General features: G+C 34.5%; 2 protein-coding genes across 5 annotated transcripts in view; both read right to left on the minus strand.

The window, feature by feature from the left end:
* The window catches only part of LOC106070603 (protein-glutamine gamma-glutamyltransferase K-like), a 48,528-nt gene extending 37,895 nt beyond the window's left edge, over nucleotides 1-10,633 (minus strand). For 2 of the 4 annotated variants that reach the window (XM_056036452.1, XM_056036453.1), the window contains exon 1: nucleotides 10,343-10,633. The gene's annotated coding sequence lies outside the window, so the exon portion shown is untranslated. The remainder of the gene's footprint in view (nucleotides 1-10,342) is intronic. The other 2 variants (XM_056036455.1, XM_056036454.1) reach the window with 1 other exon arrangement.
* Nucleotides 10,634-11,077: 444 nt separating this feature from the next.
* LOC106058400 (oxidative stress-induced growth inhibitor 2-like) lies at nucleotides 11,078-17,576 on the minus strand. The gene is made up of 6 exons (XM_013215823.2): nucleotides 17,419-17,576; nucleotides 15,865-16,125; nucleotides 15,011-15,144; nucleotides 14,692-14,883; nucleotides 14,466-14,554; nucleotides 11,078-14,369 (listed from the first exon to the last, which is right to left on the minus strand). Exons 2-6 carry the CDS (start codon nucleotides 15,914-15,916, stop codon nucleotides 13,370-13,372), a joined length of 1,467 nt encoding a protein of 488 aa, XP_013071277.2. The 5' UTR covers nucleotides 15,917-16,125; nucleotides 17,419-17,576; the 3' UTR covers nucleotides 11,078-13,369.
* Between the last annotated feature and the right edge of the window lie 299 nt (nucleotides 17,577-17,875).

Below are 17,875 nucleotides of genomic sequence, written 5' to 3' on the forward strand. Positions count from 1 at the left end.
ACTGTAATGAGTTAGAAAAGTAGTGCACTGTAATGAGTTAGAAAAGTAGTGCACTGTGGTGAGTTAGAAAAGTAGTGCACTGTAATAGTTAGAAAAGTAGTGCACTGTAATGAGTTAGAAAAGTAGTGCACTGTAATGAGTTAGAAAAGTAGTGCACTGTAATGAGTTAGAAAAGTAGTGCACTGTAATGAGTTAGAAAAGTAGTGCACTGTGGTGAGTTAGAAAAGTAGTGCACTGTAATAGTTAGAAAAGTAGTGCACTGTAATGAGTTAGAAAAGTAGTGCACTGTAATGAGTTAGAAAAGTAGTGCACTGTAATGAGTTAGAAAAGTAGTGCACTGTAATGAGTTAGAAAAGTAGTGCACTGTAATGAGTTAGAAAAGTAGTGCACTGTAATGAGTTAGAAAAGTAGTGCACTATAATGAGTTAGAAAAGTAGTGTAAGGTCTGTATAATCTGGTAATGTCGATGATGAAACTCCGATGCGCCTTTTATAAAAGAATGCTCGTAAGGTTGTCATTATCTCTACAGAAGACAACTATCTCTAAAGAACTGCCTAATATCTGGACACCCGATGGTATTTAATTTTCATGTTGTTGTTTTTACACATTTTGTTTAGCTTTATTTATCAGTCCGTTCTATTTGTACAGTTTTGTTTAGATTTGATAATGTGTACGTTTTTTAGGCATCATTGGAATCTGGAATCAACGCCATGCAAATAAAAAAGACCTATATTTAAACCATAGACTTAGATATATATTATAATAGACTGGAAACCGGAAATAAATTCATACCCAAAATTGATTGATTCACAGACCTATATATATATATATATATATATATATATATTTATGTACGTAAACTCATTTTCAGGCTCTAAGGGGAGTCGCCCCAATCAATCTTTTCTAACTAAGAAAAGTAATGATCTTTATAGTTTTCAAAGTTTAGAAATAATGCAAAATCATTTCTCGGATATTTACGCAAATATATGAAACAAAGCCATTTCCTGTTTGTTTCCATAGAGATAATGTTTCAAAAATCCTAGATCGAAATAATTCATGTCTTAAGTACATTTAAATAGATTGATGACCTATATCTTTCTAGATTATGTAACTAAAAATTGCAAAATAATAATTATGAGACCAAAGTTCTCTTATTTTTTATGTTCAATTACTAGATCTAAAATCAAATTATATGTTACATAGGTTAGGGTTGATAAAAAAAAAACTTTACTTCTTTTAACTACTTAACAAAACAACGCCTTGATCAAACTTTCTAAAATATTTTCCGAGTTTTTTTGTAGTGTTAAAAAATCTCCATGTCCAGTCTAGAGTAGTAGGTTTATATATAAGTCTACGATTTACACACATTATTTTTTCAAACTCTTTAATAGGCCTTTTAAAAAATTATAAACGCGCTTTTATTTGGATGCGCTAAAAAAAATTTTTTAAATTTTAAACGCGCTTTATTTGGATGCGCTAAAAAAACATTTTTAAAATTTTAAACGCGCTTTATTTGGATGCGCTAAAAAAAAAAATTAAAAAATTTTAAACGCGCTTTTATTTGGATGCGCTAAAAAAAAAAAAATTTTAAACGCGCTTTTATTTGGATGCGCTAAAAAAAAATTTAAATTTTAAACACGCTTTTATTTGGATGCACTAATACAAAAAAAAAATATAAATTAAAAAAAAAAAAAACAGAGAAGCACTGAGTTCGGCATTGTCCGTTAACAATAACTTTAACTGCTGTACACTTTTAAAAAAATATCTTATCTTATCTTATATAATACAGACGTTACTTCAAAAAAGAAGATGATTACTTCCTACGCGTCATGCATTTAGTCATGCATATTAACCAATGACTTAAATTCAGCCAAGTCACTGGTTTTCCTGGCTAGCTCAGGCAACCCATTCCATGCTCTAATAGCACTAGGGAAGAAGGAGTATTTGTACAAATTTGTCCTAGCATATGGGACGAGGAATGTGCCTTTATCTTTGTGTCTATATATTTCTGTTTACTAAAAAAAAAAAGTGTTTACGAAATTCTTACAAATGTCACAGTTCACATATTTGTATTTGTGCCTCAAAGAAAAGCCCTTGCCGAAAACAGGCGCAGAAGACGAAAAAGAACTTAAAAGACTCCCGGCGGATAACGCGACATATTTGACAAAATATGCACGTCGCTACTGAGTCTGCGCAGTCACATTTGATACTACAATCAATTATAATCTTCGGACTTGAAGAGTACTTTATTACTATTAGACCTACATGTGTTAAACTGAAACTTACACACAAAGCTGTGTACAGGTTTTCCATCGACAGCAAACGCATTAAGAGGAGGTGATGACCTGAGTAATAGAACAGCAATATAGATCTAGAAATATAAGTACCAAACATTGCATTGGAGATTAATCAGGGGTGGGAGCTAGTCAGGTTGGAATCTCATAGGAATTGTGTAGTCGTAAGGTTATGAAGTGTGGATCGAAATAATTAATGAACCAGCATGTCAATCAAACCTACCTCATTCTCATAGTAGGCTATTTATATTAATACTAGGATTACCCACCCATTGATTGGTTCCCATGGTATATATTGTATATTTTGTCATGGACACGCCTCCTTTTTGTTTTCCAAAGCTTCTAGTATAGAACTCTATGTAGAATATTTTGAAACGTTATTTTTCCCACCTCTCGTTGTCTAATCAACTATTCATTGTAAAATGTTTGTAAATTTTTTTTCATGTTTCGGATGTTCCTCCAGAGTTGAAGATAATTTACTTCCTAGTCCAAACCTCCCGAATGACGACGAGGGACTGTAGCGGGCAGGGTTGGAACCCGGGACCATCGATAAGTCCGAACGACAGTCCAGCGCGCACACCGCACGACCAGGCAGCCATTAATCATAACATTAATCAATTGCTCATAGTTAATGGACCTCATTCACCAATTGTAAACAAACAACATTTAGCCACGTGATTCTCTATCTCTTCTATACAAGTTACGTAGTCCATAAAAGCTAAGTGTTGTTTGTTTACAATTGGTGAATGAGGTCCATTAATTTTATTCTATATAGAAAATGTACTAAGCTAAGAAAAGATAAGCATTATTTAGAGAATTAATTCGTTTTCTAAAAATTTAAAAATAACAATAGATAACTGTAAAACCTTCTATTTTTTACAAAGCTTATATAAAACTCACTCAGTCTGTCTGACTGATAAAAAGCTTTTTACACGCTTTTTCTCCGACACCCAATCTCGGATCAAGCTGAAATTTGTCAATTATTTCTTTTATATGACAAAACAAGAATCAATTTAAAAAAAAAACAATTAGTTCATTAACTATTGGTAATCAATTATTTAGTTTGGTATCTAGAAAAAGGAAAAGATATTGTTGTTGACTGAAGTGGTGGTATAGCTGAATTAGTTCCCAACTATAGGTCATCGCTTTAAAGTAAGCAGAGTGGTTACTATGTCGGCTTGAGCGAGTTCGAATTCCGGTCCTCCCCCTCCCTTCTGTACATGCTTTTAAAAAGCAATCAACAATTGTTCCAGATCTGCCCCCTCCCCCTATTTTCTGAACCGGTCCAGGTAAGTGATAGGGTCATTGTGTTGTGAAAAAGCTAAAAGTATGAATTAGCTATAAAAAAAAATAATCGGTAAAAATATCTCTAATTGCACGGAGTTAATGTTGTTGGTCTAGAACTCTAGACCTATTAAGAATTTAATTAAACGACTGATTGATACAGTTACACTTCGTATAAGTTTTTTTTTTAAGTTTTTTTTTTTTTTTAAATTTTGCTTGTTTAGTACTTGAATAGCTCAGTGGCTAGCACATTGGCCTTCCTTCGTGGAGGCTCGAGTTCAAATTGGAGACTTTAAAAAAGAAACAAAAAACAGCTTTTGAAAAGACATCAAGAAAAACTCCCCCCCCCCCCAACCACCACCAAATCCCAATTGGTCCACAAAAGCATTGTTTTGTCTAGATAGATAATTTTTAAATATTTTATTCGTTTTTCTACACCCCTCTTCCCATTCATTTGACACGCAATTTCCGGTAGCCTATCTATTACGTTGAATTTGACCGGCCCGTAAATTTGAATATTAGTTCTCTACCCCCCCCCCCCCAGTCTCCGTCTTGATAAATATTAGTTACGATCTCTGACTATTCTTCTGCTTTTTCTTTCTTTATCAGAATATCATAAACACCCTCTCCGGCACCCCCTCCCCTTTTTATAGGCCTATAAAACGGCCCGCTTGTGAACACTCCCCTTTTGAAATCTGTGAATTCTAGTAGGCCTATAATGGCCCTATAATATGCATTACATTTTGTACAGTATTTTTATACAATAGCTTAAAAAATGATTTGAAGCTGTTAAATTTGGGTCATGACCCGCGTGGATGTTTTGAGAATGGCTGAACCTTACGTTTTTCCACAAATGGGGAACTAATACAACAAAATGTTTTTAAACAGTCTGGCGTCGTGACTTTTGACATGTAGGCCTACGCTAGAACTGTTCTAGATATAGTAAGACCATTTCTTTTTTTAACGTCAGACAGGTTCATCCTTGTCGGTTATCATGGCATGCTTGCAGCGAATCCTTTGGTTGTGTCGTGGTCAGGGTCATTTATGGTATCGCAAGAGCTAGAACTAATTATATACTAACTCTCCTGTTTACATTGGATTCCTGCCAATGTTTTTCCCGCCAACCACTCAAGTAATTTAGTCTTAGGACAAACATTCCACCAAAACCAAAGTGTACCTTGCGATGTTCCAGATCTAGATCAAGTATTTATAAGCCAATACATTAAACAAGTAGACATGAAATGCATAGGACGTAATTATCTTATTTTTTTAAAGTAACGTCTGTAATCTATAAGACAAGAGAAGACCTACATCAACTATTGCTAGCCTATAGACCCTAACCCAGACATAGGCTAGCAACTATATATTTTGATATGAACTTTAATATTCATGAAAAAAATGTTTATATATCTATGTAATTTGATCTATTTTTGAAAAATATAAATGATAGGCCTAATCCGTTGGCGTTGCTAGGGATTTGGGGGCCCCGGGGGGGGGGGGGGGCTTTGTCTCTTTAGGGGCCACTGCATACTGCATTTTAACATTCGACATCATAACATGAGATAATGGCGTAATATTTAATATAAAAACACATTTCGGAAATCATTTGGGCCCCCCCCCCACTCAAGTGGGGTCCCTGGGTATTTATAAATTCGGACCTCCTCCCAACCTAGCTACGCCACCGGGCGGTTATAGTGGGTACAGTTTCAATTAGCCTATTAAATTACATGGATAACCGGAATTTAGTGACTGATTATTTGCTTTGATTCTGTTTATTTTAGGTGAGATTTTAATACAAAACCATCACTTGCAACAGCGCAGGGGGGGGCAGTCAAATTCCCTCTTTTATATAACAAAACAAAAACAAAAAATCCAAGAGCATAGCTAAGGAACAGTGTTTCTCAAACTTTTTTGTCTGACGGCACAGTAAACAAACTACAAAAATGTTGCGGCACACTACGAAGAGCAACAGTTTTTTTTATAATAAAAAGAAAAAAAAAGATTTTACCAGTTTTTAAGTATTACATTTAATGTGAAGGCTGTGCCTGTTTTTTTTAGAGCAAATGCGATCTAATCGAGGCTCCAGAGTCGACAAACAAACTCGCATTTCATCGTCTATTGTAAGAAGTCTCTCTCTTTTCTTAGATTTGATTTCAGTCAGTGCTGAAAATCCAAACTCACAAAGCCACGAAGATGCAAATGGAAGAATTATTTTGATTGCTTTTAAACTGATTGCAGGATATAACTTGTTGATTGAAATCCAAAACACATCCAGGCTTTTCTCTGCAAAACATGACTTAAGAACTGCATCATTTTTTAAATCAATGAGCTGCTTTGCTTCTTCAGTTGTCAGATTTGTAGCTTCATTGTTTCCAAATGGAGAGCTGACCCATCCATACTCATTATTTCCAACTGTTGGAAAGCAATGCTGCAATGCTGATTGCAGGTGTGTCAAAGTGTCCAGAATTTCGGGGGTGATTTCTTTATTTGAAGCACATTCATTGTAAGTAGGAAAGCAGTCGAAGACTCCTTTCGAGATCTTACTTTGCCACAAAGACAATTTTTCACCAAATGACTTCAGTTTGGGAATGCAGTGATGATGGTTTCTGATGGTCCTTGAAGACTTAAATTCAATTAATTTAATTTGTCAAATAAATCAGAGAGAAATGTCACCTTAACCCACCAGATCTTGTCATGAATAGAAAATCCAAAGTCTTTTTTTTTCAGCCTCCAAGAATGAAATCAGCTCAGCCTTGAGTTGGACGACACGCTTTAACACTTTTCCCCTGGAGAGCCAACGAACGTTGGTGTGATACAGGAGACATTTGTAGTCAGAATCCATTGCTTCACAGAGCTGAAAGAAAAGTTGGGATGCAAGCGGTCGAGATTTAATGAAGTTTACAACTTCAATCACTTGATCCAGAGCAGACATCAAATCTTTTGGTAATGATTTGAAGGCAAGAGCTTCTCTGTGGATCATGCAGTGAACAACTAATACATTTGGATTTTCTTGACGCACAAGAGTGACAAATCCCTTTCTATTTCCTTGCATGGAAGGACAGCCATCGGTGCAAACGCAGACACATTTTTTTCCACTGTAGCTTGAAGAGCAAAATGTTTTCGGTCACCACTTTGAAAATATCTTCGCCTTTGGTCGTAGTTGGTAAGTCTTTTCAAAATAAAATTCGTTGACACATTTTTCATCCTTTATGAACCGAATAAAAGCTAGCAGCTGGGCTTTGCCGCTAACGTCAGTGGACTCATTAACTTGAAGAAACCACAGCAGAGACACTTTTGGAGGCATCGGGTCCAAGGATGGTTTCAACAACTATTAGAAAGCGGCGCAATGACTGATTCAGCCTCTGTGTGTGCTTTCTTGCGTTTTTTGTTTATAACTGAGAAACCTTATAACTTGCAATCAATCCCTTCTCTGGCAGCTTTAGGTACTTCGTAAGTTTCTGAGCTTGTTTATTTTGTTGAGCGTTGATGTTTTCAAAGTATTTCTTCGGTTGCGATTTTACCGCTGGATATTTTGTTTCCAAGTATCTCTTCAATTTGCTTGGAAGAAGCGCCTCATTCGACAGAGTTGCATTGCAGATCAGACAGAATGGCAATGGAGCATCTTCAGGTCCCGAAGATATGAAACCATATCCGATGTCATCTTCTTTGTACCTTCGTTTGGTTCCTTGCTTTTCATTTAAAGCTTTCGCAGTTTCATTCTTGCTAACGTATTTCTCCATGGATAACAATGAATAAGGCTTAGTGATAACTTGTTATTATTAGCATACACCTAACCAATTTACATGAAACGCATCGCTTATTATTATCGTTACCCAATTCAAGAACTGCTGTGCGTCTGCTAAGGCGGCCAACTTTTAGTCATTATAATAATATATGAATAGTGGACAATTTCATAACTGGTCGTTACGAGTGGGGATGTCATCGCAACGTGAATGAAAAATTTAATAGTAGACAGACTTGTGTAACGCTGCACGTGTGGCGTTCTGAAAACTACCGCGGCACACCTGCAAATCTTCGGCGGCACACTAGTGTGCCGCGGCACACAGTTTGAGAAACACTGCTAAGGAAGATTTTGATTTTAAACCCCCCTCCGAAATTTACAATAAACCCCGTCTTCAATATAAGACTATCCATACGTCAGTCACCAGATTCTATGAGCGTAGCAGAGGGTTTTGTGTTTAAACCACCCTCTACCAGGGTTTAGAGCTAGAAAAACACCTCTTCAATATAAAAAAAGCAAATTATACACTCGAAATTCTATGAGCGTAGCCAAAGGGGCTTTGAGTTTAAATCCCCCTTCATCGGGGATTAAAGCTAAAAAATAACTTTTCAATATAAAAAAAGCAAATTACACACTCAAAAATCTATGAACGTAGCTAGACCAAGTTTAAACCTCCTCCAGTGAGGTTTGAAGCTAAAAAAAAAAACCTCTTTAATATAAAAAAGCAAATTACACACAAAATGCTATGATAGTAGCCAACAGGGGTTTTGAGTTAACCTCCCCCCCCCAAACCCTTTTCAGCGGGGTTTGAAGCTAAAAAAACACCTCTTAAAAGCAAATTACACACTCGAAAATCTATGCGCGTGGCCAAATGGGTTTTCAGTTTACCCCCCCCCTTTCAGCGGGGTTTGAAGCTAAAAAAAATACCTCTTCAATATAAAAAAAGCAAATTACACAGTCAAAAATCTATGAGCGTGGCCAAAGGGGTTTTCAGTTTAAACCCCCCTTCAACGGGGTTTGAAGCAAAAAATTCCTCGTCAATATAAAAAAAAGCAAATTACACACTCAAAATTCTATGAACGTAGCCAGGCCATTTGTGGGGGGGGGGGGGTTTGAGTTTAAACCCTCCTTTTCCGGAGGGCTTTTCTTAAAGTTTAAAACCCCTCCTGATGGTTTTGAGTTTAAATACTCCCATACAGAGAGTTTTGAGGTTGAAAACCTCTCTTTTCAATTTTATTCTAAAGCAAACTACAGTCATCAAATTCTATGAGCGTAGCTAAAGGGGTTTTAAATTAAAAAAAAAAAACAAATTCCACAGATTTTTTAGTTTAACCCCCCCCCCCTCCCAAATGATTTTGACGATAAAACTTCCTTATGCGTAATTCTAAGAGCGTAGCCAAGAGAGGTTACACATTTCTACCAGTGGCTGGGCTCCATTAATAAAGTTCAGTGAATAGGCATCTGCCAAAATTGAAAAAAGACTAAATGTGGCTCAACAGAGATGGCTTAAACGGATTCTAGGAGTCAGTTATAGAGATCGGGTCTCAATCAAGGAAATCCTATGCCAAACTGGGAGTCGACTCCTTAGTAAGGTTGTGACAGAGTTTCGCATAAGGTTTGCGGGACATGTTCTCCGACAAATGAATTACGCATAATAAGAGTTGCGATGACATGTAGGCCATTACGAGGAAAGCGCAAACAGGTACATCCTAGTACAACTTGGTGCCACTTTCATGGAGGTCCTCGGAGCAGGGGGGAAGAGGCTTCAAACATTGCTAGTGAAAGATTTTTGTGGAAGCAGCTTGCCGCCCAATGCGCCGAACGACGAGGGAGGATCTAAGTCAGTAAGAATAGCACATAAGATTTTGAAAAAAAAACACTTTTTACAGCAGGATAATGCACTGTGGATAGCTCAGAATTTGCATTTTGTTGGCTTTCATTACCGAAAATAGTTCTTGGCGGTGGGGCCCATGCTTGCAATGACGGGGAGTTTACAATTGTCCCAGTAACTCCAGGAAGAACATATTCTAGGGTATATTAAACATCTTCCCAAAGAATGAAGGGTTAGAATGTAATAAAGATTAATTATGTACACACACACACGCACACATATATGCCCCCCCCCCGAAAAAAATATCCTGGCTACGCCCATGAGTAGGCCTAATACGATTAGGTTTACCCTTCATCCGTAAATAAATCATGGTTGATATTCAACAAGCTGTTTTTGCAGTATATCAACTTATTTTGTTTTGCATTCTGTTATAATTGAACTCGCAATAAACAGTAGGCCATATCTACAACGACAAAAAGAACAAGTTACAGCAGAGACAAACAGAGCAATATAAATCTCTGTTGACAAACTAGTCACATTGGTGTAGATGTTACATTGACATGAAACTTTTTTCCCCCACTAATTACTTCTTCCAGTTAATTCTGTTCTTTTCTTTGCCATAGCTGGTGGTAGTAAATAAGGCATGTGTTTAGACTGCATGTTGCTTATGACCAACAATCTTGAACTGACCAGACTAAACCGGTTACATCAACAGAAATTAGTTAATGATGACATTTTTATTAGATATAACTAGGTCACACGTTCCATCCTTAAACGTAAACACGCACACACACACACAAATGCCACTGTCAAGCCAACGTTATGAAATGAGCGAGTTAGTTGAACAAGTTTTAACGTTGTGACCTATACATTGACTAAAAAGGGGGAGGGGATATTCTCCAAAGCACAAATGCTACATCTTATAAGTTGATGACTACATAGGTCTTGATTTGACTATTTTTAAAATACATTGCTTTGATCAGTTGAAACGAAATTTTAAAAAATTATGTTGACTACATTTTAAAATTAAACCAATGCAAGGCTTGACTTCCTTGTTTATAAATGTTTTCATGCTAAGAAAGTCAAGTGTTTCAAGAACCAGACTCGTGGAAGAAGGACAAGAGAGCAAGGACCTCTAACAAATGCACACATCAAATCACACGTAGATGTAGCTTGGCATTGAGCACTTACCTCCTGTAAGTGTTGATACACTGCCTTCAGGTGTAGATCTTTACCCGAGCGCAGCAAACCAGATTGAATATCACACTAACTTAATAACACATTAAGTAGTTTAAAAGTCAACAAACATTTCCTGCCTGATATCACACGCATTAACGACATCAAAGGGGAGCTGGCGGTGTGTTCAACACGGTCGAATGATGTCGCATTCTTCAGCAACACAGTCACTTTCTGTTTTGTTTCCCACCTAAGACTGTGATCAACCTGTCACATCGAGTTAAGGCTGTCTCGAGGACCTCGCCACTTTATGCGTTTTCCCAGTAGGTGGACCAGGAACACTAATACATTTAGGCCTATGAATGTCCTAAATCCTTTAAGTTGTTTTTTTTTTAAGGGAGAAAGGGGGGGGGGGAGATTTGTGAAACAAAATAAAATATTAAATAAATTGAGAAAATATCAGATGACACAAATCATGCATGTGAAGATTTAAAGTAGTGTTACGAATATTTAAAAAAAAACAACATTTTGAACGCTCTGATAATCCTGATATAAAAAAAGTACGCGGGTATTATTTGACTTTCATTTAGGCCTATATTTGTTACATCAATGTTTGTTACTTGAACATAACTATTTGATGTTAAAAAAACTGTGTACAGTGTCCACGCATTCTCCAGTCAAAATAGCTCCCTTAATTTATATAACTTCATTATAAATAACACAGTAAAAAAACAACACTAAAACTACAAATAAATGTTTTATACTTTGTTTTAATACTTTTTTTCACTGCTCCAGGCTTTGACAAAAGGGTCAAATACAAAGGAACATAAATGCCATAAAACAGCACACATAAAGTTGATTCACTAGCCAGACCAAAACAGAACATTTTGGTTAGGTGGATAGAAACCACATCTAACCAATCATCAAATGTTTCCCTAGCGAAACACCACTTCAACAAATAATAAGTTTTTTTTAAAAATCTTCACTGAACTTTCTACGAAACCCAAAAAAATTAAACCATTATTCAATCATTTAGCCCAGCAACGTAAAGTAAGTATGCTGGTGTAAAGACAAAAATAAAACAATTATTGTTAAAATAGAATAAACCCTCTGGGTTAACAATGTCCGTATCTGTGAATAGGTTTTTTAAAAACAAAACATTTCTTAGCTTAATTTACACATTCCCAATGACAATTAAATGCAGAAGTTATTTTGCTAATTCATTCAATATTTCATATCTGGCTCTATACAATCAAAATGGTGATGGTATATAGTACTTAATTTTTTTTTTAATATTACAAAAGTATAAAATTGTGATGTGATATAATGTTATCAATACTTTAATAAAGTTATGAGATTTTCTATTACAACAATCAGATGTTAAGATTAATAGAGGATAAAAGCGGCTTTTGGCAGAATACATTTTTACAACTTTTTATGTAAGTGATCATTGTGCTGGCCACATGACAACCTCGTAGAAAAAGATGGCTTTACATCATCTGCCCTATCTATATATCACAAGGTATGATAGGAGTACTTTACTTATTTTGCAGGTCATAAATTACCAGAATAGTATCTGGATTATTCTTACACCAATCTTTAAATGATATGCTTAAATAGTTTCCTTTGAGCTATCTGACTTTCTTTTCACAAACTGTTTATAACATATAAATAACTTATATGGGATTTAGAAAAACTAATAATAAGTAAATATATTTGGCACAAAACAAACAAAACAATAATCATTACAATGTTAAAGTCAATTTGTCTTGTAAAAACAAAAATTGTTTTGATATGAAACTCTTTGGTCCAACTAAGTCATGTGATAAATTAAAAAAAAAAACAACATTGCAATGAACAGATGGGTTCATAGTTCTTTGAAACAAGCTCCACATTTATTTTGAAAATAATTTGCAAGCATTTTTCATGATGACCAAAAAATTATATGAAGAGTTCCATGTCTGAGCAAATATACCGCAACCAAAACTTGGCAAATTTATTTTTACAATAAACAATTTAATTCTAATCACTTACAATCATATGGGAATCTTAAATAGCCAAATATATTAGACCACAACCTTTTAAAATTAAGTGAATTAATGAGTAATCAGATAAGTAGGAATACACCTGCACTGTATACATTATTAACACAATTAAGGGCGACACTATTTTAACTGTCAGGAATTGCAAGGTTAAAGATTTTTTTTTAAAAATCAATTAATTCATCATTTAAATTTTTAAAATTATAAAAAATTACAAATGTGTTGCACATGTATAAAAAAAACAACAACATCAACAATATATGTATCACTTACAAATGTGTAAAAAAGTATACAACATTTGTAACAACAAAGTAATACAAAGATCAAAGAGCACATTTATAACAAGAAGTGAACTATTCTAAGCCAAGTCTTCAGGTCTGATTCAGTTCACACAATAGAGCAGATACTGACATGACACTGAAGCTCAAAAAAAACATTCACTATAGTGAGATTTATAATTATATTGCCATTTAATAGATCTTTAAGGTGCTAGCTAGAATAAAATAAAGCTGACAGTAGTGAACTCATCTTTGTTTTACTTAGTAAGTTTTAATGGAAACCACATTGACTAACCCCTGTTACTTTTCCCTAGTTTTAAATCTGTATCTGTCTCCAGACTAGGCATTGAACCATACACTTTCATTTCAGCAATCAATCTTCCACATAGGCACCTCCTATAGAAACACTACACAATAATGCACTACACTAATAACTAATCAGCAGATATGTCATTATTAGTGTGTACCATGCTAAAAAAAAACAACATAATATGTTAAGTATCAAATTCTCTTGAATCTGAATCAGTATCATTCTCATATACAAGTAGAAGGCACTGAAAGATTTCTCTTGATCCAGAGGAAATGTGTCATAAGTATGTCAGGAACACATGTTTAGTCAGTACAATCAAAGCAGTGCTTCACCAGCCCACCATGGCAATCATTATGATATGATGATGATGGTCAGTGTTAGGTGAAATCTCAAGCTTTTTTGAATATCACAGTTACATCTCATCCTTCTTCCTACACTTTATAATGTGACTAACTATGCCAAGTGAGCCCCCAATGGCAAATCTGACAAAGTTGTCTCCCACCAAGGGACCAACTGCAAACATCTGGGGTTCACGGATGGATTGGTAAGAGTAAGCATCAATGTCAATGGGGTTATGCTTGCTGTCAATGGGCCACTTGGGCACCACACCAAGGTTTCTGCCTTCTTTGGGCAAGAATCCCAAGTCAGACCTAGAGCCAATCATGATGGCCACACAGGAGATGTCGTACCAGCTGAGAGAGTCTGTTCCTTTAGCTTTTATCAACACCTTATTGTCAAGTATTTCCACAACACTGTGTTTTGGAAGAGCTTTATAAAGTTCATTTGTCTCTTTTCCTTTCATTAAACTATGAATTCTGTGATATTCTGGATACATGAATTTTGGAAGTTTAGAAAATATTAAGGATGGGTCTGAGGGACTGCGTCTGAATACATGAATGACTGGAATATTTGACTCCAATGCCATGAGAATAGCATCTGCTGCACTAAGACCAGCACCTACTACTAGCACAGGATCTGTGGTGTGTGGCTCACAGTGAGAAAGCTTCTCCTCAAATTCACCCAAACAGTGGACAACGCAAGGAAGGTTTTCACCATCTACGCCTAATCTATTTGGAATGTCATATGCCCCAGTGGCTAAGACCACATGGGGAGCAACATAACAAAAGTCTTGCCTGGCTACTGCTTGGCCAAATTCATCCACTATAGTGTGATAGCCTCTAACCTCCCAGCAATGAGTGTGGTTTCTTCTGACGTTCTGACAACAAGGCTCAACCTCTCCACTTTCACTGTCTACATGGTTACGCAGATGAAAAACTCTCTGGACAGATGTAACAGTGTGAAAATCTCTGAAGTATTTCTCCAGCTTTTGAGACTTTACATAATCACTGTAGTATTCTTTTACATCACTGATGGTGGCTCTCCCCAACAAACTTTCAGCTCTTGTAAAGTCACTATAAATATAGAAAAAAACAAACACTTTCTTTAGAAATCTATAACTTATATTTTCAAACTTAACAACAAAGACTCCAAAATATGTTTCAGCTTACCGATGCTTTGACAGCCACTCTTTAAAGGGCACTTTTGGCAGTTCCATCCAAGAATTCTGGCTTATTGTTTGCATGGTGCCATCAATTTTCTGAAGAACAAAGCCCAATAATTATTTTAAATTAGTAATTGTTTTACAATTTAAAAAAAAACAACATAAGCTGTATAATACAATCTAAAAAACAAATGACAAGAGTATGATACACTGAAATGTGTTTAATGACTTGCCTGCCATGTTCCTCCTGGCTTGGTTTTGCCAAGAACCACATGTGGAATCTCACATGTCTTTTGATATTTCCAATCCAATGCTGGAGGGTTATCTGCACCTAGATCAGCATCTGGATGAAAAAGGCTATCAAAGAGTAAGGCAACTGGGTTGTTGGAACGTCCTTCTAAGCCTTCACTAAGAGTTGGCAAATCCTGTTAAAGAAAAGGTAGATGTGTTAGACTTCAACTCAGAAAATAATTTTCTAACAATATACAAATTAAAATTAAGAATCTGACCAGTTTTTGGACAATACGATTTCTGCTAAAAGAAAGTACTTACCATTTCAGTTAATGCCAAACCAGGATTCTCCTGCAACCTTTTAGTTAGGTACTCATTGGATATTGTGTGTCCATTATAATAAGGCCTGTTACCAGCCAACATAAAAGAAAGAGCAATAGCTGATGGCCCATTGCCTGTAATGCATACAAATAAACTGATTATAATTGAATGTTAAAAAAGAAACATTATTGTTTAAGTTTAGAAACAAATAATACACTAGCTATATTACTATCAGATTTAAAGTAGAATTTAAACAAAATGAATTACTTTATTAGGTGCAATGTATAAAAAACATGTAAAAATAAATAATTCAGTTGAAAACTCAGTTGTATGTTATTCAATATTTATTTAAAATAGAAGTGCCCCAAGAAAATGATTTTTCAGAGACAATCAACAGAGCATTCAACAATCATTATAGATTTAACAAACTATGTGCTGATATTATCAAAGTTTTGAAACTTTAAAACCTAAAATAAATGTTTTAAAATAATAATATCACTATTATTGCAGAAGTATGTTGTAATACTTACTTTAAAATCATAATCACATAAAGGAAGTTAATTACAAGACAATTTTTTTAAAAATCTATTAAAGATTTAAAAAATCACTGAGATTTCAAACATGACATTAACATAGAACAAAACAAAAAAAGACTGCAACACTGAAAGACTATGCTAAGACTAGATGCTATTTAACACACCTGACAATGACCACACCACTTAATATATAAACAATGATTCAACACAAAACTCACAAAACAAAGAGACACATCAGTGAATAATAAAGACAATGACTACACAACAGAATAAGCAATGACAACATTATAATGTATTTCTAAATGAAAGCATATTTACCAACAATCACAACTTCAGTATGCATAGCTTTTGGTTGTTGATTGGCTGACATTTTTACTTGGGTAGATGATCAGCTTCCTTAAATTGGCTTTGTTATCAAATTTCCAATAATGAAACCACAATGTTATTGTCTTTTGCAAATATTTAACACTGATCAAGAATTTGCAAACAAATCACTTTAAAACCAGGTCTTCAAATTTTCCACTATTAATTGTTACTTCTTTAGTCTTGCTGACAGTAAAAAGGAATCACTCATACAAACTAAAAAGAAAAAAAAAAGGATTTATGCATAAGTTTTCTAGTAATGAAAACTAACAAGGAATAATATAAAATTAGGAAATAATCATTAAAGTCATAAAAAAAATGTTGAAATTGTATGCAAAAAAATTCCTCTGGTGCTAAGTAATGCTTCATGTTATACATGATACTGTATGAATACTGAATTTAAACAAAAATACAGACAAGACTTTATTAATAGAATAATAATTAAAACTAATAATAATTAGAATAATCCACATTTCAATGCTTCAGAAGAATATTGTATATAAGTTCCATATAGCAATACTTAATGAATAAATATATTAAGAGAGTCTCATTATGTGCCTCAGTAGCTTTATGGATTGAAGTACGTAAATGTAATATCATTTATATAATGACTTTTTAAATATTCCATTATATATATATATATATATATATATATATATATATATATATATATATTGCATTAAATTAAATAGGCCCTATAATTTAAGTTTAAGGTAAATAATATTTTAAGTCTAGAAAAAGAAAATTAGATTTGTGTTTCAAAGTCATGCTCTAGATTGAAATCTAATTTGGTTTCTTGATGTTAACTAATTGTCTAGACTATGTAGTAGCCCTTTTCTATTTTACTGTGAGTGACATGAGAATAAAAGAAATTAGTCTTTATTAGATCTATATTAGATCTCTACACTAGTAGACTTATATTTTTTTATTCTAGATCTAGTTATCAGAAGTTCAATTCTAAGTCAGACTAAGTCACTATGATTCAAGCCTTTGTCTTCCTCTTTATTTTTTGGATAATCTAGAAGACTAGATCTAATGATGCTCTTACAATTTCAGATCTAAATTAAATGCTAAAAGCCTCAGATGTCTCATCACTCAGTTTGATTTTGACATTTGACACTTCTGAAAATATCGACTTTAAACTTTACTAGAGTGTAGAGGGCAAGGCAACTAGAGCTAGTCTAGTCTACATCTATGATCTATCTAGAACGTAACCTCTATTATAGAGTCTATAATATGGATCTAGATCTATTTTATAAGATAAGACTCTAAAATACAGTCACACACTCGGACAAGTCGCCGGTAGATTTTGGATGTCTATTATAAGTCTAGTCACTAGATCTTGTAGATAGATCTTACTATAGACTACTCTCATAATGATAATGAAAAAAAAAAAATACTTCAAAATGCTTTGGTCAATAATCAATACTCTCTCAATACATTTATGAAATTAAACTTTTCAAATAAATTCTTCTAAACAACACAGGTGTAATTTTTGCCACTTCTTACAATAAAGAGCTACATGTTTCGTTAAACACAACGGCGGGTCACGTTATGTAATTATAATCCTTCTAGTGAGACGCTCTGACTATGTACTGTTGGCCTAAGTTCTGTTCTGTTCGTTCAGCTGTACCATGACACAGCCTTTATTTCGTTCTATGGCCTTTACTATTAAAAAAAAAAGAGTTGCCAAATGTGGGTTAATACTCTTCAACAAAATTTTTTGTAAAGAGTCTTTAGATTATAGTGTCCAAAAAAAATAAGTTATCACACTCGATCTGATTTGGCCTATTCTGAACTACACTTTAAATCATAAAATATTTCCAATCTTAAGTCTGTTGTCAACCATTTAGGTCTCATATAGCTAAATGATTTAGTAGCATTAAATGGGCGTCATATTTTAGTCATTGAACGCTATGTAAAATATTCTTAATTGTTATACGTATTACATATGAAGCATTAAAGA

The sequence above is a fragment of the Biomphalaria glabrata genome, chromosome 7 (assembly GCF_947242115.1).
Source record: "Biomphalaria glabrata chromosome 7, xgBioGlab47.1, whole genome shotgun sequence".
Classification (NCBI taxonomy): domain Eukaryota; kingdom Metazoa; phylum Mollusca; class Gastropoda; family Planorbidae; genus Biomphalaria; species Biomphalaria glabrata.